The following is a 22537-nucleotide window of genomic DNA, read 5'->3' as shown; positions in this document are numbered from 1 at the left end:
AAAGCAGGATAATTATAGCTTTAACATAGACCTAACTCAGTGAGGTTGGTCTGTCAGGAGTCATTCATGCTCTTATTCTACAACTTTAAACAGCTATGTGAATAGGCAGCATACAATGTTATGGCATGACCAATATAACCCCATCTTCTATGAAGCATCAGCATAATAATTAGGTCACAGAGACAGAAAGAGATAGACAGTAAGGATGAAGGAAAAAGGATGTAGAAACACTAAGCGATACAAGATATTGCAGTCCCTACAGTGAAACAAGGAAAAACGTGGGCACAGGCGAAATGTTGTTATACAAGGAATTGGACTCAAAAAGGTAAAGGTTGCGTTATTTGAATAGTACAGAGCATTCTATTTTGAACCACCAGCCTAAAACTCAGACAAATATAGGTATTACAGCAATGGTGGTATCATGGAAATGCCTTTTCCTTTCCCTACTCCATGGCAGCCCTTACAATGGGGTTAATACCCTGATCAGCTAGTGCAGACAGGAAGACTTTTGCCCCACCTGGTCCCTATATAAGGCAGCTCCTCCTCTTCCTCAGTGTCGTCTTTTCCTGACCCAGCGTGTGTAGGACAGGGTAGTGTAGTGTTTTTTTTGTTTTCGTGTTTTATCTTATCCGAGAGGGCTTACTTATTAGAGGTTTCTGGCATCCCTCTGTGCCGAGTGTGCAGTACCAGCAGGGCAGGTCTGTGGTGAGAGTTTCTCCTCTCTGGAAGTATTTGGTTTCCTGGACTCCCGGCAGGCATGCACGAAAATGCGCGCATGCGCAGTGCGCTGCCGGCAGTGCCATTTCTCATCCAACTCACCTGTCAGGAAGGAGACAGGAGAGATAATCACTCTGCTAAAAGGCTCACTATGATTAAGAGCACCAAGTCTAGTGTTCCATACACATAAGGTGATTAAAGACTTGATCGGTAAGGAATGGCAAGCCTTAGACAAGAGTCATCCTAATATGGGGAGAATGTACCCTTTTCAGGATAAGGATATGCTGAAATGGTGTTCGGTGCCTAAGGTGGATTCAGCCATAGCTGGCTTATCCTCCAGGACCACTCTCCCGTGGGATGATGGGATAAAAGATGCTATAGATAGGAGAATGGAAACTTCCTTCAGGAAATTACACATCACTTCAGGAATAACTCTAAAGTCTGGGATAGCCATGGGTTCGGTAGCTAGAGCCCTTCGGTTGTGGGCCAGTACTCTACATACAGATATTCAGGATAAGATAGATAGGTTGCATCTTCTTAAATCCTTAGCGATTATGCAGAAAAGCATTGATTTCTTGTGTGAAGTCTCATTGGATGCGATTGCGTTCTCTTCCAAGAGCATGGCCTCGGCAGTTGTGGCAAGAAGAGCGCTTTGGCAACGTCCGTAGGCGGCAGATCAATCCAAAAGCCGTCTGACAACGCTTCCATATGAAGGCAATTTTTTATTTTGGTGAAAAACTGGATAATCTAATGCAGAGGCTAGCAAGTGGCAATGCCAATAGTCTACCACTAGACAGAAAGGTTAGACGTTTCCTCTCTTATTCTCCAAGGACACAGTTTAAGGAAGCCCGTGCCTGTAGGCCAGGGAGACAATATTCTAAACACCAAGATAATATGGCAAAACAGTCCTTTCGGCCCTTCAGACCATAACAAAAGGGAGAAACAAGGACAGCAAAGAACCCAATGACTATCTGCAGATCCAGTCTCCACTAACTCCAGTGGGCGGCAGAATATCACGCTTTTCAAAAGTTTGGATTCAGACCACACAAGACAAATGGGTCCAGGAGATAGTCACCAAGGGATATGCCATAGAATTCCATACCTACCCAGAAAGAAACAAATTTATTCAGTCAAGAAGTCCCTCGTCTTCTTTACAACAGCAAGCATTGGAGGAAAGCCTAAGAGGTGTAGTGAAAACAAAAGCTATTGTACCAGTACCGTCAAGTCAGAAAAATATGGGGTTCTATTCCAGACTGTTCCCCGTCCAGAAACCATCAGGAGCCTTCGGGACAGTACTAGATTTACGGGTTCTCAACCGCTATGTGCGAGCAAAACATTTCCGGATGGAATCTATCAACTCAATCCTCGAAGCAGTAGAAACAGATGTTCTGACGGTAATAGACTTAAAGGATGCATATTTTCATATTCCGATCACATCCCATCACCAGCAATTCCCGATTTTGCATTCAAGGACGCCACTTCCAGTTTACTTGCCCTCCGTTTGGCCTTTCCATGTCTCCAAGAACGTTCACCAAGATCCTTATAGTTCTCATAGCCGCACTCGGGGAGAGAGGAGTGGCTTTGTAGCCGTATCTGGAGAATATCCTAAGTTCGGCAAAGTCAGAGGAAGCGGCCTTGGAGGTTGCATCCCAAGAAATCCAGTTTCTGCAATGGCATGGTTGGTTAGTCAATGTTTTAAAAAGCCATCTGACACAGTCACAACAGCTTGTGTTTCTAGGAGTGCAAATAAATATAACGAATGAACAAGGTCGGTCTCTCTCAAGAAAGATTGGACAAAATCCAGTCCTTAGCGCACCAAATTCAGATTCAACCTCGTGTTGCAGCACAAACATGTCTTCGCCTCCTAGAAATGTTTTCCTAAACAATAGGAATCCTTGCGTGGGCAAGATGGCATATGAGAGATCTTCAAGCAAACCTCTTTGCACAATGGTATCGTACAGCGGGGTCTCTAGATGCCAAAATCAACCTCTCAAGATTGGCGAGACAATCCTTACGCTGGTGGCAGCTCCCAGGCCTGAGAAAACAAGGTGTGACTCTCTCGATACCAGACTGGTGTGTCCTTACCACAAACGCCAGTTCAGTAGGTTGGGGTGCTCACATGCAGACGATGGTCACGCCAAGCACTTGGCGAGACAAAGTTTTCTCCAGGGGAACACTCTTGGAGATAAGAGCGTTCTGGCGTGCGTTACAGTACTTCCAGGTCTATCTACGAACCAAGCATCTACGAGTGTTATCACGACAACAGGACTGTGGTAGCCTTTATAAACAAGCAAGGTGGTACCAAGACCAGGGCAATGTTGGCCAAAATAACCACATTAATGGCATGGGTTTAAATGAACCGGAGAACTCTCTCAGCCCTTGACGTACAAGACAACGTAGTAGAGGACTACTTAAGCAGATTTGGAACGCCAGAAATAGACCTGATGGCCACACAGAACAATGCCCCTCTTCTACTTTCGTCAGAGACAACAGGGCCTTAGGGATAGAGGCCCTGTCAATGCGCTGGAGCTTCAAGCTGGGTTACGTGTTTCCTCCCTTTCCAGTCATACCTCAGGTACTCAGGAAGATAAGGAAAGAGAAGGTGGAGGGGATAGCAGTCCTCCCGGCGTGGCCGCGGCACCCTTGGCTCGCTGTAGCATGGAGAATGTTCGTGGAACATCCATGGCCGTTGCCGGTCAGGTCAGACCTCATACATCAGGGTCCGGTTTTGTATCCAAATCCAGACTCCCTTGGTTTGATGGCGTGGAGACTGAGCAGCGATTACTGAAATCCAAAGGTGTTTCAGATGAGGTAATAGATATTCGAATTCAGGCCAGGAAAAATAATTCCTCTATAATTTATGACAGAATTTGGAAAAAATGTGATTGTTGGGCAGGGGACATGGCGAAAGATTCCATGTCTGCCAGTGTGCCGGATGTGTTGAGTTTCTTAAAGATGGTATCTGCTGTTAGCATCCTTCAACTAGGGCAGCAGCAACCTCCTGGGCACATGCATCGGCAACAGACATCTGTAAGGCAGCCGCCAGATGGTCCTCGATGCACACGTTTTCTAAGCATTATCTTCTTGACGTTTCAGTCTCCAAGGAGTCAGTTTGGGAAAAAGATTCTCCAACAAGCATATAAGGTTTTGATTTTTTATTGCCCTCCCGACTATTGTACAGCTTTGGTAAGGGCTGCCATGGAGTAGGGAGAGGAAAATTGAGAATTATACTCGCCGTTAATTTCCTTTCCTTGAGATACTCAATGGCAGCTCTATATTTTCCCACCTTTGTTCTAATAGTTATGTTTTAGGACGGCTTCGGAAGTTACGAAAGACACTGAGGAAGAGGCTGAGCTGCCTTATATAGGGACCAGGTGGGGCAAAATTCTTCCCGACTACACTAGCTGATCACGGCATTAACCCCATTGTAAGGGCTGCCATGGAGTATCTCAAGGAAAGGAAATTAACGGCGAGTATAATTCTCAATTTTTGTTCCATGGCAATACTTAATGGTACAATCAATACATTTGAATCAAACGTTTGTGTATTATCATTTTATACAATATTTGTTATACTTTATGAATATTTTTTAAATTAAAGAAAGGGAAACTGTCAGGCATCTGTGTTTAGCAGGCTAACTGTTGTCTGTTTTGTGAGAAAATTCAAATGACAATCTGTTTTTGTTTGGGACTAAAGGTCAACTGCAAGTATAGTAGCTCAGGATACTTGGAGGAAAAGTGGAAAGGAGAAAAAGCTATAGGTTTTGTTTAAACTGTAGATGAAAAAAATGTGTAGTGAACTTGACAGATATAATATTCAGTTGTTTATATAGTTATTTATACCACTTGTATCTGTCCATCTTTGATGACTTGACCAAACTGAGCACTTCAAAGGAATCCAACTCCATAACCAAACTTCATTGGGTTTAAACTGAGTGGCACAAACAGATTTTCCTACTACTCTGTTCAATCACATGCCATCGGAAAGATCAAATGGTGAAGGAGTAAGATGAATCTTCTGACTAAAATACAGCTGGCCGCTCGAAGATGTCATGAGTTTCAGGACAAGTAAATGTTTTATCCACTCTCCTGAAGAGTGTATGTAGACTTGCTATGGACTGTGTCGCACAGATTATATATACATACACATTTCTAACCTTGTACATAATGCATAGCTTGTCTAGCTATAGTTTGCATTTAAAGTGATACCTTAATTTGTGTGTGTACATCCAGAATATCTGGTATGCTGCCAAAAATAGTTTTGATCTCTTCTGGAGCAAGGATTGGTCCTCCTACTTGTCCCTCCTTTTCTAATGGAACTTGAAAAAGCTGCAAAAGGCATTTCAGAGTTAAAGAATATCATAAAATTATTTAAACATTTTAACATATTAAAAAACAATGCTTACTTCATACATCAAAATGTTTGAAGTTACCTGTACTATTGTAGTTAGAATGTCAACATAATTGCTCTCAGTCTGATACAATTCCATTGCTACTTGCCATCTTGCAGACTGTTTTTGAGGTACAGGTGTGGAAACTTTAGAAGGCTTTGTAGAAATTCTTGGTAGATCTGATAAAAGGAAATATATATTAAACTGGTGTCTAAACAGTTCTCTCCTATTTTCCAAAGTTGGCATTGCTGCATGATAGTTCCAAGATGTGTGCACACCCTGTGTGTAAGCATGGTCATGTGACAAAGTAACCACTGATCACAAACTGGTAGTTTACAACACAGATTTGCGATGCATTTTGAAGGGCAACAAAACTGCGCATCCCAAAAGACAGCCCCCATTAGCAGCTTATTTACATTTTGCTTAGTCAAAATAGCAGGAAATATAAGAATGGCATTAGTTTGTGCTTTGCAATTACATTTAGTTGATCTTTACCATTAAATGACAGATTTTAACAACATGCATTACAAAGTCAAACTGTCTGGAACACCTAAAAGGTATCCCACAATCTTGTCTTGGGCAATGTCAAAATGGCATTGTTTTCCCAAAGTAAACATATCTAATGGAACCCATCTGATGAATATTTTATGCAAATATAGGAGATTCAATGTTTGTTTATATAATTTGGATGATTTGTCAACCGATTATAATGGATTCAAACTAGGGGTAATCAAATGATTGGGTTACAAAACTACAGTGTGTGTGAATGGTCTGTAACACTATGAACAAAGCTGGTCTTCAGAAATTGGTTGTTACAAACGAAAATTCTATCAAAAGTAAAAAGCCTTCACCCGCAGCCACATAATGTACAGTCATTATTTACGCAGGTGAACTCCCAGGCTGAAATAAGCGGTAGGTGGAAGCTTTGACTTTGTTAAGATGAAATCGATCCCTGCAACTTTAATCCATAGAGCAAGTTTAAGGCACATCAGTCTCACACAACGCATTGGTGTACAACTAGTAAACATTACTGGTGCTTGAACGTCTACTTTGGCTTCTCCGTGTATTCTTCCTTGATTGACTACACCTATTACTTGTGGATTGTCCTGTCTCACAATCTCCTACTGCTACTCTGCTTCCTGCACAAGTTAAAAGACACAAACATTAGTCTACTTTTTCTATATATTTCTATACTGTACAACACAAATAACAAAACCTAAATATAGTTAAGACTTTTGAAGTTCACGAATACAGAAACGTTTTTATTCATGATCCTTTCTTTTTGAATATACTTTTCATTATGTTCCATGGATCAAAATCACACCTGTTGATGAATGTTTACCTGAAAGAGACTTTCCAGACTCTGGTGTGTTTGAGATGTCAAGTAGTGATCCCATAGACAAGGAATGTTCAGCTGAAGGACGTTTGCGAGGTGGAAAGGGCGAAATGTCAGTTTCTCTGGTTAGTTGTGCAAGAGTATCTTTCAATCTACGTTTCTTGCGATTACTACTTGGTGTATTCAAAGAAAGCAGAGACACAGATTTTTTAAGAGCCGGGCTATCCTGCTATAAAAGAGAAAAAAAAAAATATATAATGAAAAAAATAAATAAATTTTATATATATATATATATACACATATACATATACACACACATCATCTCATCATAAGTCATTATGCCGCCACCCTTCTAAAAATGTATTATGTCCTGCGTTTTGAAGAGAGCTCTACAACTGTCTAAACTACAAAACAGACCTCTTGCCACTTTCGATTACAGATATTAGTGACCTAATGTTTTTTTGATAACAAATAATTTGGAAGCAATCTTTTCAAAGGCTGTGCTAAGATAGTAATTTAGGGGTATCAGCAATCGGGTGTCCAAGAGGAACAATATGAAAAAGTGCAGCATGCATATAGAACTTTCCAATATGTAAGACAGGAATAAGTAATGTTACATATATGTTACACTGAGAACACTCAGTTCATACATCACAAAATTACCAGAACATGGAGGGAGGGTCTACATTAGTCATCAAAAATGGGCTCGGTATTGTGCACTAAGCTATCATGCAGTTTGCAGTATACTAATCCACCAGGAATGGGCTCTGTATGGATTATTACTTCTGATCATAATAGTCACAAGAATAGGCTCTACACTAATACCACCAGTGTTTATGCCTCCGCATGGAGTTCCCTACACAGTCACTCTCCATACTGACAAATAAGAACAGCACCACGTCATGGCACAAACATTTCCTCTTCCTTACACTCACTGAACATGAGTTATATTACTATTCTATTTCCCCCATTCTTAATGTGATTTTCTACATGTGTTATGCCAATTTTAAAATACTGCCCCAATTTCTCAGATTTGCCAGAAATGCACAGTATTAGGAAGATTTGGCTAACACTTATTACCTTTTCAAAGAGGTACATTGTTTCTCCAGCTCTTGCATCCATTTGTATGCTTCCCCAAAACCACTGAGGAGACAATTACAAAAATTAACAAAAGTAATGGACCTCACAGTTGTGAAGCAGTTATTGTAATCCATGGTGCTCACCTCTTGCTTTACTACATAAAGTTTTTTTGGAGGCTCAAAGGTTAACTCTCTTACAGAGTTTTCTTCAACAACAAGGTGAGTGCACTTTTCGTCTGCCACTGGTAAAAACTGCCCCCCTATCGCAGAAAAAAAGTTAAAATATGCAGTTGAAGGAGTATGCCAATTTTCTGTTTAATTTACAGCCCAATAATACATATGATCTTCAGAACAATATTTTTTCCCCCATGAACTAAAAAAAGAAATTACCAGTAAAATACAAAAAGTTTTCCAACTACAACGGAGTTCCATCAATCAGATTACAAGTACATACTAAGGTCTTTAACCAGTTATGTTTTAATATACTTTGTCATTGTAAGGACAGAGGTGCATAAAAACAATATGAAAGATGCAATGTAGCGTCAAATCTACAATTTTGCCTCAATGGGCAAAAAAACAAAAAACAAAACACACATCATTAAGATATATTCTCAGCTACAATCCATCTATTCATATTAGTTGACAGCTAGGAATATTTCTGCACACTCTCAAACATGTGTATTGTACATTTGTATTAGTTTTATTGTATATAAAATATGACCTGCCATCACACAACATGCATTTTCTAGCTACCTTGCATTTCCGTCATTTCTTCCATATTGGCCCGATCTTCTTCTGAAAACCCCAGAAAACTTAATATGCAGTCCTGAAATGGAGGAACCTTGAATTCATTTTTAAATTCCTCATCTGCTGCACTGAATTCTCTAAAAAAAAACAAAAAAAAAAAACAATATCATCTTATTAAAATATTTGCAAGCTTTCCCCAATTCTTGATGAAATAGGAGAGCATTCCTTCTCATCATTGAGTATTGCATACATTTTAGCTATGCAATGGTGAAGTAGAATATATTGTTTTTTTACATTCCAAATGAATAAAAAGGGTGTATCTTGTCTGTAGTCACTAGCTGAAATGGCTGACTTCTCCTTTGTTACAAAAGTCTTCAAGAGGGAGTATAAATGTATGAGAATGTACAAATGTTTTAATTTGCTATTAAAACTTATAGGAAAATTAAGCATTACATAAGCAGTGTTAAACACCATTATATATCTCATTAATACTCACAGCTCATTCCTCTTCTCCCAGGCTTTTAATATCCAGTCAGCCCTCATGATAGGAGTTCCCAAACTTACAGCAACCTAAAAAGGGAAGACAAACAAAACCTAAACCCACTAGAATTTTAAAAGAATATGATGCATCTCCCATTTTGTAATCAAAGTAGTTTGTTATCCTTTGTTCTTATAGTAGACATACTTTTGCCGCTCTGTAAAAGAAATGTGGTCCTATATAATGAACTTCATAATTGAATAAATGACATGATGGAAAAGCCTAGGCTATACATATGATACAACTAATATGCTAATAAAGTGGCATATAGCACGTTATCGCAAACACGGGATCTTCATGTTATCCTATTCAAGTCTCTCAATTATGGAAGCAAAGCAGATAGAATCAGGTCTCCCAATAAAGCATTGGATTTCAGCAATGGACAGGTATTAGACCACACAAGAAGGATTACCCACCAATGGCTTCAGTCATCTACTGTGCACAGTAAAGAGTTAGTTTGAAAGACCACACAATAACTTTAAAAATATGAAAAATTATGTAAAGCCAGTGTTTTAGCTGCGAGGGCAAACATCATAAAAGACACAGTGACAGCTGTTCCTGATAAGTCTACTTCAAAAACTGATAATTTCCCCAGAAATGATTTTATATATCCATCATTTTGTGAACCAAATCCGCCAGGGTCTCAGATGCCTGTAATAGTTCCATTTCGTTCTACACTCCAACCAGTCACCAGGCTGAGCGAGTGTCGATACATGTCAAAAGGAATCAAATTCCCTTTTATTGGAGCTATTTGGAACAGTTTCTGGCATTGGAGATATCTGTGGATTCGGTGTATGGCACATAGCAGGGAAGTAGGACTTCAGATTTTAGTCTGTTATTGAACTCCAGCTATGGAGGCAGGCTTTAATAACAAGAACGTCATGAGTTATACGTGTGTTATTTACAAAGGGCCCCCCATAGTACTACAAAATTGGAGGAGAAAAAAAATGTTTAAGTATAATCACACCGATAGTTATTTCTGTGAAAATATTTAGATACTAAAAGCACTGTCATGTGTGTCTGCTCGCAGAGTTGGAGTATTGCAGGCACTGTGGTGCAAGGAGCCATTTCTCAATATCTATACAGCGGTGCTTCGAGCCAATCTGGAATTTCCAACCAAAGTAGTGTCTTCACTCCACATTAAATCAGGAGGTTGTATTGTCATTTTTCTGCCCACGGCCAAAATATGAAAGAAAGAAAACTGCATTCCCTGGACTTGGTGAGAGCAATTTCCATAGATCTGTCCTGGACAGAAGAATTCAAAAAACACAAAACAACTTCATGGTTGCAGATGGAAAGCAAATGCCAATGCTAAACAAGTCATTTCCAGATGTACAGGTGTAAAAGAGTAATGGAAGTAAGGTACTAGATATCCTGAGTGCCCACTAAACAAGAGAAGGTCCAACATCTTGGGTAAGCAAGTCACAGGCTTCTGCAGTGGAGCTTTGCAAAGCAGCTGGATGATCTTCTATTCATACTCTTGCTAGGAATTATCATCTGGATATATTATCTGACTCGGATTCTAAGTTTGGGAGACATGTTCTCAAATAAGCCACCAAGTAAATTCTTGATTTTTTCAACATATGTGACTGGTTTTGATTTCTTGTGTGGCCATGCCACATGCCATTGTAATGGCTGCTATGGATGATTGGAGAGAAAAAATATGAATTATACTTACAGTACTTCATTTTCCTTGAAATACTCCATAGCAGATTACCCATTTCCTACCCTCAGTTTTCTTTGTTTATGTTTCTCAGAAGAAAACTTGGGAAGACACTAAGATATAAGGAAAGAGTAGGAGCTACACTATATACCAGCCAGGGTGTGTTTTTAACCTGTCTCTACCTAAAACTGGAAAGGGGGTGCACCTTAACAATGGCTGCCATGGAGTATTTAAAGGAAAAGGATTTAACGGTAAACATCATCATCACCATTTATTTATATAGCGCAACTAATTCCTCAGCGCTGTACAGAGAACTTGCTCACATCAGTCCCTGCCCCACTGGAGCTTACAGTCTAAATTACCTGACATACATACACAGGCAGTCATCACTCACTTTTCTTTTCACACTTTCATACTATAAACACTTGTGTATCCACTCTCTGAAAGTGTGTGCTTGGTAATTTGCATGGTGAATCTATGCTAGTTTAACTCTCGGTGCGTACTGGGTCTCTAAATAAACATAACACAATAATTACTTTGTTTAGTTTTGGTGGAGTTCTTTAAGTCATCCAATTTGAAAACAGATAAAAGTTATTGCGCACAGGAGCCAGAGGGATTACATTTCTGCCCATGTATAATACAGCAGGACCAAAATAAATAGATTCAAGTTTCATCTTTAACAATGTACATGTTAAACTACTGGATACGCTTTATGAAATGCAGGAAATAACGCGAGATGTACAGTACAAAGATCCAATGCACTCAATTGTGCATCCCCAGCACTTCACTGAAGAGAAATCTTGAAATTTTCCTCTATCCAATGCGTCCACTTAACACTTTATTAGATATAAAAACAAAAAAATAAGCAATACATACCCTAAATTTATCTCCATGAGTGGAGCTGGCAATAAGATGTGTGACTTTAGAACTGAAATCTTTACGTATAGTTCCTCCCATATGATGAACTAATGTCACAAGTCTTACCTAAAATGAAAGTCACAATTACATAGACATCCATATATAAATCTTTGATGAGACTGTAAAACAAATACACTACATTCCACAAGCAAACAAGTGAAATACATGGCAGAATACAATTGCCATATACATCAGTGTTGGGAAACAGGTAGCCCTACTAGCAACAATAATTTCCCTTATTACATGCTATTTTTATGGATTCTGTTATTACAGTAAGTACAGTGCATTTAGTCTGTAGCAGGTCAGCCTCTCCAATCCAATGCTAAACTGCTATTGGGCTGCTTCATGCCGCTTCTCTATCCAGTGCCACCCGACTTACAAAAGCATCTTTAACTCGTGACCTACACATTAACATATATGCTCAGAAAGGTTTACATTGATTTGCTATATATAGTTTTGTTGTATTTTTACGTTTACATAAGCTAGAATATGCACAAATGTCAAATATATATGAGTATTGACAATTGTGAACTTTCAAGATGGAAGAAAATACAAGACAGAAGAAATAGCACATTTTGCAGTCGTTTTTTTCTACAAGTGTGTGATAACTGTGCAATGGAACTAAGTTTACTTAGGCTTTACTATTAAATTTTAGAGTTGCACAAAACCCTTACTTTTAGAACAAGACACTGTTCTCCTCTTAACAAATTCCATGCACTGTTTCCCAAACAGATGTGGTATTCTTTGCACGTTAAATATTAGATAATCATTCTTACCAGTTCTTCCTTTCTTCTGAAGCCAGTAAAGCAAAGTACTAGATTTAACATGCTTGCACAATACAGAGGGCGAGATGTGAATGGCAAGGCCTAGAAAAAATAAAAACAAAACAATGTTGTCTGATCCTATTAGAAGAGCTTCCACATAAGCCACAACTAACTGGTGGTTCAAGCAGCTAACTTCTGGAGCGGAAGCCGAGCCTAGATTAAACATTTGCATTAGATAACACAAAGTTTTTAAAAGTTTCTATGGAAATATTTTGCTTTAATAATTTATCTATAGTCTCCATTTATCAACTGGGCATCACTCACCAACTCTGTTGGAGACTATAAGGTCTCAGATCAGAGAATTTTATTTATTTTTTTAAATCAGAGTGATTTCGCACTTATTTCTTGTACCAAAAACAAAGAAAATAAAAAACAAGTTAAGAGTGCCTTAAAGTCTCCTTTCAATAAAAATAAAAATAAAACATATGGTTAAATGTTTGTCATAACAAGACATTGAACAGAATACACATTTTAGTTAAGTCATTTATAACCATTGTACCTCTCCTTTCTGTGCATAATACAAGATGACTGGTGGGCCAAGTATTCTGCAGTCAGCTTTATACAGATATCGAAAAGCAGCATGTTGGAAATCTGTTAGCACAAACACATTCTCAAATTCCGGGGTATCAGCTTCTGCATACTCTTCCACAGATTCTGTTGTGACGTAAGGAAGCTTGATTTCCTGTGTGTTCCCATGAGAAAGATATGAGAGTTTAAGGATAGTCCAGAATAGTTTGCTTTTAATACACGTCAGAAGACATCTCATATCCCCCTCTGTGGAAGGTGAGGTGGGAGGAGGAATTACTCACCAGACAAGAATTTCATTGAATTAAAGACATTTCTCATAGAGAAAGAAAACAATTTCCAGTATTTGAATGCCTCCCTCCATTAGTTCTTAAATCATCATTCACAAATTTCTGAAAGATTCTAAAATAGGAGCTGATTAATGCAGTGAGCATTGAGTTTTCCCCTATGTACGGTAGACCACCTGTCTTTAGTCTACTGAAGGACCCAGACAGGCTTTTTTTTCCCAAATGACAAATTATAGAACCACTGAACTAAAAATATAAGGTGTGTGAATGTAAACTGCCCATTAAGTACAATTTAGAACAAGGCTGGACACATCATGGTCACCATGGCGAGTAAAAATAAACAAACATACGTACACCGGGCAAATGGATTATGTTTAGCGTTGTATAGTGTTCATTTTATGAGCTAAATAAAAACTTGTGCGGCTGCACTTTACAAGAAAAGAAAAACCCTCCTCCCCTATTTTGAGAGGCAATGTAGAGAAACACTAGGTCTTGCGCAAGTGCTGGTCACCCATATACATAATGAGCAACAAGCCAGAGCATGGGGAGAAACTACTAGGGTTGCAGATATTAGCAGCTACTGAGAGGGTCCATCAGCTACCAGTTCTACCGGGCCCTGCTCCCACGGAACCATCTCTGAGCGCTGTGGTCCCTGCTGTGTGACCCCCAACACTGCAATGTAAATTCTACTAAGGTAGAAGTAAACGGACGTCTCATTCCTCTCTTTGCAGGAAGTGCAGAACAATGCACAGAGGACCTGCAAACAGCTGCTCCAGTATGATAAGGGAGGGGAAGGAATAATGGAGGTTGGTATGAAAACGACAAGGCACTAAACATGCCCCTTGGCTCAGCTAGACACACCCCTTGGGTGGTGTTAATCATTTGGTATGGGCCAAGTTTCTGTTGACATTCCTACTATGGAAGGGAAGGTCAGTCAAACTGAAGCATAACATGTGCAGTCACAGCATGTGGATAGGAGGCGGTTAGTGACACTAAAGCTGGGGTATGTATTTTTACACAGCTGTGGAAGCACAGGCCAGGACTGCAGAGTGGGGATAAAACTGGGGACTGAATTAGCACAATAAGGGTAGATAAAGTTTGAACAGTGATGTAGATACTCTGCAAACATACACCTGATAGACAGGTAAAAAATAAGTGGGGATGAAGAGAGAAGCAAGGATAGTACAGATCAAGTGATCACAGTGTGTTTACTATGAAGTAATGCATGGGATATTATACAATTCCTGTTATGGGAACAAAGACTCATGCACTGTGGCACAGGCATAGATTGCTGTAATATGTTTGGCCAGTATAATGATCTGTTATAGGAATGATGCCATGTTGCATGCCAATATGTATCACTTACACTACTCACCACTAAATGTATCCAAAAACATATGCCCAGACTCAGTTTTGGAGACTTTTTGTTTAATATTTTTTACAGTTGACCAGAGACGACGACTAGAAAAGCAGTTTTTCTACAACCTGCAATCTACAGACAAGATCGCTCATAGTTCCCATCGTCAATTACATGACTAAGAACCATAACTGTTATTGACTAAAAAAAAAAAAGAAAAAAAAAAAAAGCATACTGTTTAATCTAACCTATTCAGGTGTCTAAAACCTGCCTGCCAGACATATACAATCAAGGAAAAGAACAAAAGGTATAATGGGTTCAAACAGCAATAAAACAGTCCAATAATCAAAGCTGAAAGAGCATATAAAACATATTAATATGAACAAACACAAATCAAGGAAACCAAAAACAATTGTACTCAATAATTTGAGCACCAGTAAGTGAATACATGTACATATAGTAATATCACCAACCTCTAAGACGACACAGTGTCTCAAACTGTACTCGGAGCAAATGACTACCAGCATCCATGTATTGCAGTAGATCAATAAGTGACATATATAAATGCACAATTCAAGTTTTACCATAAACTACCTGGCAAAATAAAAAAGTATTTTCCCCGAATAGTTTATCACTGTAAATTAGATAAAATAGAACATAAAAAGTTGTGTATGAATATTCTTATTATGTTTACTTAACAGATCCAGTGACCACCATGAGATGATTCATTGGTTTAACTATACATATTGCTTTATATTTTTACTATCCTCATGTGTTTTTGTATTTTTAAACAATCTCTTTTAGATTGTTAGGCAACGCTACTGGCATTGTCCTTGGATACGACCCAAAACTGCTTCCTGGATACAACTATCAGGTGTACAAAGCACAGCAGAGATGTGTTGTATCCCGGGTCAATGGAAAGAGAAAAACGTAACGAAAATATAAAATACTGTGCAGAAGTTTTAGGCACGTGGGGAAAATATGCTGCAAAGTAAGAATGTTTTCAAAAAAAATAGAAGTGTTAATAGTTCATTTTTATCATTTAACAAAATTCAAATTGAATGAACAGAAGAGAAATCTAAATCAAATCAATATTTGGTGTGACCACCCTTTGCCTTCAAAACAGCATCAATTCTTCTAGGTACACTTGCACAGTTTTAGAAGTAACTCGGCAGGGAAGTTGTTCCAAACATAAATGTTATATCATCAATTCCAGGACTCCTTGTACTTCTTTAGGATGAAAATAGTTCTTTATGACATTGGCTGTATGTTTGGAGCCGTTGTCCTGCTGCAGAATAAATTTGGAGCCAATCAGACGCCTCCTCGATTGTATTGCATGATGGATAAGTACCTGCATGTATTTATCAGCATTGAGGACACCATTAATCCTGACCAAATTCCCAACTCCATTTGCTGAAATGCAGCTCCAAACTTGCAAGGAACCATGTTTCACTGTTGCCTACAGTCACTCATTATTGTACCTCTATCCAGCCAATGTCATTAAGAACCATCTTCAGCGTAAAGAAGAATAAGGAGTCCTGGGAGTGATGAGATCAGGGCTCTGTGGGGGCCATATCAACATCGTCGAGTCTGTCTGGGATTACATGAAGAGACAGAAGGATTTGAGCAAGCCTACATCCACAGAAGATCTGTGGTTTGTTCTCCAAGATGTTTGGAATAACCTCCCTGTCAAGTTCCTTTAAAAACTGTGTGCAAGTGCACCTAGAAGAATTGATGCTGTTTTGAAGGCAAATGATGGTCACACCAAATATAAATTTGATTTCTTTTCATTCACTTTGCATTTTGTTAATTGATAAAAATATACTATTACCACTTCTACTTTTGAAAGCATTTTTATTTTGCAGCATTTTTTCCCACACCTGCCTAAAACTTTTGCAGTTTTGAAATATATATATATATATATATCTATCTATCAAGACACACTTCATACTAACCAATAAAAGGACGCAATTTGTCCACCTTTAAAAAAAAGAGCATACACAGTGCTTGCAACAATACTGACAAAAGATTAACATCTACAGCAGTCTCAATTTTGATTAGATCAGATAATAAAAAATATCCACATGATAATGCAGGAGACCATATCACATGACACACCTTGGGTGTGTTGGCTGTGTGCAATGGATCACAGTACCTTTCAGTAGAAGAGACCCAGTTGTGCTTAACATTGTCCCAATCTGAGATACATAAATTGGTTGAATACCTTGGTCATTAATATTGCAAGTCTCCTGCATGGGCATATGACCTTTCAGCACTGATTATTGGGCCACTGTCACATAAATATAATCAGTTTACTTGCATTTGTGTGTATGCATAATAATTATAATTTGGAGAAATACCAGACCGTGCAATGATTTCCACTGTTCTGCTTTACCCAAAACAGAACACGCAGCCTTGAAAGTTACAAATCTAAAGTTGACCATGCGCAGACTGGTCACCTCACTCAGCCCAAGCTTCAAACTGCTTACACAGAGTGTCCAAATTGGACACATGTGGTTGTTCAGCACTCAGATTGGGTGAAAGAACTGCATTAGGACTTTGTGATCAGAAAATGACTGCACACACAGGCAGATAATGGCCATATACCACATGCTTTTAAGGACATGCCCAAAAATGATTGGCTTTGATTAGATTATTCCCAGGCCTCAAGTACGTTTTGGGGCCAACAGACACTGCAAAATAAGGGTAGTTTACAATATAGTAGGGCCTGACAAATCTTCTCAGTGGAAGGGTGGAAAGAAAAACATTACTGAAAAATATTTTAAAAAAACTAGACCCAGAACATTTGAGAATATATTTTCCTGCAATAGCAGAAGTATCTAATACATAGACTGTATACACTGGTACCAAATAAGGAATATCTGAATTATCTAGCCAGTCATTCTTGGGGGAAAAAATCCTCCACCACAAGTAAGAACCAAAAGGTTAATTACAATTATTGGATAAGCCCCCGTGGATAAGTCACAAAATCTCAGTAAGTGCATAGCCACGTGTTAAATATCACATTACATTAGCAAAGGTTGAGATTTTCATTCAAAACTGAATGTTAGTGGTGCAATTTAAAGAGCCAATTGTGATGTGCTGCATGCAAGATCAGATGGTATGAATAAGTCACCATACCATATTTACAATACTTTTTATAAAGGATTCTCTGGATTTTTCTTGATAATTTTCCCTTATCTTTATAACTGGAACTTCCATTAGTTTAACTGTCTGTGAAAATGAAGATTCAGATAAGAGTATTAAAAACAAAAGTACATCTTATTTTACAGAACAAACAAAACAAAAAACAAACAAAAACTAAAGAACACACATACCTCCAGAGCTTTTAATAATGCTTCATTTTTGCCAGCGTCTTCAACTAGTACCACCCTGGTTTCTATTTGGGGCATGTCTTCTGCATTTATTAAGAAAAGACTTGTTAAAATTAGTGTTTTGCTTTTTTTGAAGAGTACAACAATTATTTTATTTCTTCAAACTACCAGTATATGTATTTTCTCTTGCTACAAAAGGTTATGGGTTTAACATCAAAGCTCAATCACAGCAGGAAATTTGAGAAAGATGGCACAGGGTATGGCTTGATAGTAATAGAAGTTTAACTCATGACCTGCAATAAAAGCTTATAAATGCTGCATTATATCCAGCAGTTACCACTTATTTTTGAATACAAGTACTATGGATAAATATAGCTATATAAATAGATATAAAACATGAAAATTGTCCAGTAAATGATTATTAACAAAGAAAATGGGAACAGGATTTATGGAGTAATATTTTAAATTGGTATGTACCAAATATATGATCAAAAGTAGTGGTGTATACTATTTATCCAATAGGAAACAAAAAAGTGAAGGTGCACAAAAAGGGTGAGCCATTTTTTATTAGTTTCCAAAAGGGTAACAGGACATAAATCGAGTGCTTACAGCGTTTCACCACTATTTGTTCACATTTATCCCTTCCACAGAAATAACACTTTTATTAGGTATACTTGGAAGCTATAATTAAAGGCGTAGTGGAGATCCACCAGTCATTTACAGGCTTTAAACATTGTTAAGATCAGTTTTCTGCAGGATTATAAATGGCGCTAGGCTGGCTGCACGGAATTCCACATATATGTAATAAGAGGTTTAACAGAGAAGATACTGTCAGGCAGAGATCACTTCAAAGCCAGTAGCTTCTTACAGCTCAGTTTGAATGGAGCACAAAGTAGGTAGCTAGCAATACACGCGGCACATATTAGAATATAGGTATAGTGGACAACTGTTTCTTTTGAATAGCCCAAGCAGTGAAAACAATTACTACACACGTTGATATTATGGACTAATGATTGCCAAGTAGCAACAAATGTGTCCATTAAGAGAAACAGGAGTGAAATGTTGATTCACAAATAAAAGGGAATCTCCTAATCCAATTTATATTAAAAGCACTAATACAGGCCTGTCCAACCTGCAGCCCTCCAGATGTTTGTGAAACTACAAGTCCCAGCATGCCCTTCCAGCTATCAACTGGTTGTCTACTGGCAAAGCATGCTGGGGCTTGTAGTTTCACAACACCTGGAGGGTCGCAGGTTGGACAGGCCTGCACTAATAGAAGACAGTGCAACTTAAAGCATGTCGAAAAAGCCATTAACTAACTTACTACGAATATCAATGAATGTAAGCTTTAAATGGGCTTTATTGATCCCTCTCATCGGCTTGAACAAATTGATCTACCAATAGTAGCATTAATGAGGTATATCAATACAAATTAAACTACAATTACTGATTTAGTGAACAATTTATATCTCAGTACGAGGAACTGAAACATTAGTATAAAAATACTAGTGCATCCAGCCTTTTTAATTTCACATGTATTCACTTATACATAATTTCACTAATATTTTACTGAATTTTCTTAGAAAGTTTTAAATAAATATCAAAAAAATTGGTTTAAATCAAAATGAGACAATCCTATACAATTTGAAAATAGGAGGATCTCATGTGCACTACACAAAATAAACTCATTTCTTTCGATGCTCAATGCAGTTTAGTAGTTGCACCCTGCATTTAATATAGATAGGAGTATTATCTCAATAACAAAATATAGGGCTAAGTGATCCTCTTCATTACAAAAATTGGTGCGGCATTAAAATCCTCTTTCTCATTCAGGATTATAAACTTGACAGGTTTGAAGACAGCTGTGTCCATTGTTCTTTTCTGGTTTCTCTGCAATGGTCAATATAAAAAGTGATCAGGCCCATGATTTAAGACTTTGTAGAGTCAAATTTTGCTATAAAATCAGCCAGTATGTTTACATATCTCTCTAGCAGCTTTGTAAACCTAGATTGGAGAACATTTGCTCATTATTCCTTGCAGAAATGTTTAAGTTGCTTTCATAACAGCAAGTTTAGGGTCATTGTTGTCGTGCTGGAAGGTGAATCACCTGCCCATCTTCAGCTGTTTAGCAGAGGGCCACTGTTTTTTCCTCAAGAATTTGGGTGTATTTGACAGATCCATCTTTCCTCGATTCCAGCCCAATTTCCCTGTCCCTGCTGAAGAGAAACACCCCCACAACATAATGTTATCCCCACTATGCTTCACAGAAGGTATGATGTGCTTTGGGTGTGGTGCGCCAAACATACTCCAAAATATATCTTGGTCTTCTATATCTCCATAGAACCTTTTGCCACATGGCATGATAATCTTCCAAGTGGTTTTTTTGTATTATTTGGAAAAGTGCAAACAAGAGTGTGTGTGGTCCTTTTTCAGAAGAGGCTTCTTCCTTGCCAACCTGCCATACAGGGCAGCAATGTGCAAAGCCTGTGAGATAGTTGTCACATGCACAGACTGACCAATTTGCCTCTTGGTAGCTTCCCTGATCAATATCCTCCTAGCTTTGTCATCCAGTTTGGAGGGACAGCTTTCCACTTTTAAGAATGCCTTAAAAGGTACTCAGGGAGAGTAAAATCCTTTGAAATCTTTTTTTACTCTTCTTCTAACTTGTGCCCTTCAACAAACTTATCCCACAGCCCTTTTGAAAGCCCCTTTCTTTGCCTTACCATGCACTACTAATAGTGGAATCCTCAAGGAACAGCCGGTTATTTCAGAAATCAAAACCACTACAATTTATGTCAAGTTGTGTGATCTGACAGGTCATTGATTGTACCTGAGAAAGTTTATAAAGGTTATTCTAAGGGTATGATCACTTATTCAAACCAGGTATTTAAGTTATTAAACCATATTAATTGTTAAGAATTTTGGAACAGCTATTTTTATTTTGATGTTTGGGGTTATAGTGTGTAAATATAGCTGGAAAAACTCTGATTTAATTTATTTCAATTTTCATGGTGTAATGTGACAAAAGGTAACCATTTTAACAGGGTATGATGATTTTCTATAGGCACTATATTATGTGGCTTATAGTGTTCGCACACAAGGACCTTAGTGTTGCAGAGACCCCCCAGGAGTCATGGGTCTGTCAATCCATCAAAACACTGCAATTAAAAGGAATTAACAGTTTATAGAATCTGTTTCCCCCTATTGCAGGTAGGGACAGTGTATAAAAATGCCCTTTTCTCTAAGTCACCTCAAAGGAAAGGGATAGAGGCTCAAGAATGAACAGCTCTCTGGAGGATAAAAAAAAAAGGAAGGGAGGCCAAGCACTAAGATGGCAGAAGGATCTGTCATAACATGTTGAGAGAAAGAAGAACTAAAGTCTACCCAAAGGTGAAGAGGTTGATCATGAGTAGTGAGATTAGTTTCTGGAATGAATGAAAGTTGTCCTGGAAAGATACATTTTCTAAAGCACTTCCTCAAAAGTAGATCGATAGGAAAAACCATGGATGACGACAAAACCATAAATGATTTGTGCCAATAAAAGAATAACTCCAGCCTTATGAGTCCAGGAGTTGAAGACTAAACTGGAGATGAATTGCCAGCTTCCTATATCAGGGTGACAATGAAGGAGTGATGCCATGGAAGTCAACACCATGGCAATAAAAATCTCAAAGCTCCTCATATTGCCTGGAAATATGCCACTTTAATTACCGACAGAGTAAACAGAGATTTTAACCTCTTGAAAAAAATTGCAGGATTTTTTTTTTCTGGAAAGCATACATATGTAGCATCAGTAGAAAGTCTTGTTATTCTTCTAAGTGCCTCCAGTTGTGGATTGTTGGTTACTATAAGGAGGTACCCAATTGTATCCTTGCAGGTTTGATCATTTCATTGTCAAATGCTGTAAACAGTAAATTAAGGTGTGGAATACAATCCACAATATCAGAGTTTTGGGTATGATTAAAATGAGACACGTTACATTTGAAGTACAGTATTTGGGATTTTCCCCAAAAATTATATGGGTTTGTCTTTAAACAAAAACAAAAGTGTAAAGTCTGGGATGTTCACCCACCACTCCGCCAGTCTCTAGAGGACATAGAGCAGGATTGTTACTGAGCAAGGTAGAGACTTATAATGCTCACCATGAAATAAAGCCACCGACTACATCACGTGAAAGGGTAGGTTTTTTTAACTCTTTCTGTGAAGTAATTTTTCCTCACTTTTCTCTGAACCTACTTCTCCCCCCCCCCCCCAGTGTCAGTGCATGGCCTCATGTTCTAATACTTCTCTTCCTTTAAAGAATGTTCCCCTTCTGTTCCTTGTTAAAACCATTGAAAGATTTAAAAGCTTCTATCATCTCCCCCTTTCCCTTCTCTGTTCCAAACTATACATATTAAGATCCCTTATTCTTTCCGGGTAAGTATTGTGCTGTAGGTCACGCACCATTTTAGCTGCCCTCCTTTGTACAGTCTCTGATGTATTTATAGACTTCTGGAGATATGGCCTCCAGACTTGAACACAGTATTCTATATGAGGCTGTACCAATGACCTATACAGTGGCATTAATACTTCTTTCTGCTACCGATTCCTCTCTCTCTCTCTGCAACCAAGCATCTGACTTGCCTTCCTCATTGCTTTGTTACATTGCTTGCCTGCCGTTAAGTCATCTGAAATGGTGTCTCCTAGATCCCATTCTTCCTCAGCAGTTTCCATTATAGTGCCACTAATACAATATTTAGCCTTTGGGTTTTTGAGACCCAAGTGCATGATTTTGCATTTTTTTGGCATTAAACTGTAGTTGCTACATTCTTGCCCCTTCCT

At 38.4% G+C, this 22537-nt stretch overlaps 1 protein-coding gene across 9 annotated transcripts in view; it reads right to left on the bottom strand.

The window, feature by feature from the left end:
- Window positions 1-22537, bottom strand: part of ECT2 (epithelial cell transforming 2) — a 69528-nt gene that overhangs the window by 42536 nt on the left and 4455 nt on the right. For 4 of the 9 annotated variants that reach the window (XM_075202147.1, XM_075202141.1, XM_075202145.1 and 1 more), the window contains 13 exons: window positions 17720-17799; window positions 17523-17615; window positions 12712-12894; window positions 12165-12254; window positions 11347-11454; window positions 8766-8839; window positions 8276-8406; window positions 7667-7782; window positions 7524-7586; window positions 6450-6672; window positions 6139-6246; window positions 5150-5286; window positions 4926-5045 (listed from right to left, as the gene is read on the bottom strand). In XM_075202147.1, the coding sequence (XP_075058248.1) occupies window positions 4926-5045; window positions 5150-5286; window positions 6139-6246; window positions 6450-6672; window positions 7524-7586; window positions 7667-7782; window positions 8276-8406; window positions 8766-8839; window positions 11347-11454; window positions 12165-12254; window positions 12712-12894; window positions 17523-17615; window positions 17720-17799 (1526 nt within the window). The remainder of the gene's footprint in view (window positions 1-4925; window positions 5046-5149; window positions 5287-6138; window positions 6247-6449; window positions 6673-7523; window positions 7587-7666; window positions 7783-8275; window positions 8407-8765; window positions 8840-11346; window positions 11455-12164; window positions 12255-12711; window positions 12895-17522; window positions 17616-17719; window positions 17800-22537) is intronic. The other 5 variants (XM_075202148.1, XM_075202144.1, XM_075202150.1 and 2 more) reach the window with 3 other exon arrangements.

The sequence above is a fragment of the Mixophyes fleayi genome, chromosome 3, assembly GCF_038048845.1.
Source record: "Mixophyes fleayi isolate aMixFle1 chromosome 3, aMixFle1.hap1, whole genome shotgun sequence".
Taxonomy (NCBI): Eukaryota; Metazoa; Chordata; class Amphibia; order Anura; family Limnodynastidae; genus Mixophyes; species Mixophyes fleayi.
The sequence above is the reverse complement of the archived record's forward strand: the minus strand, read 5'-3'. Positions and strand labels throughout refer to the sequence as shown.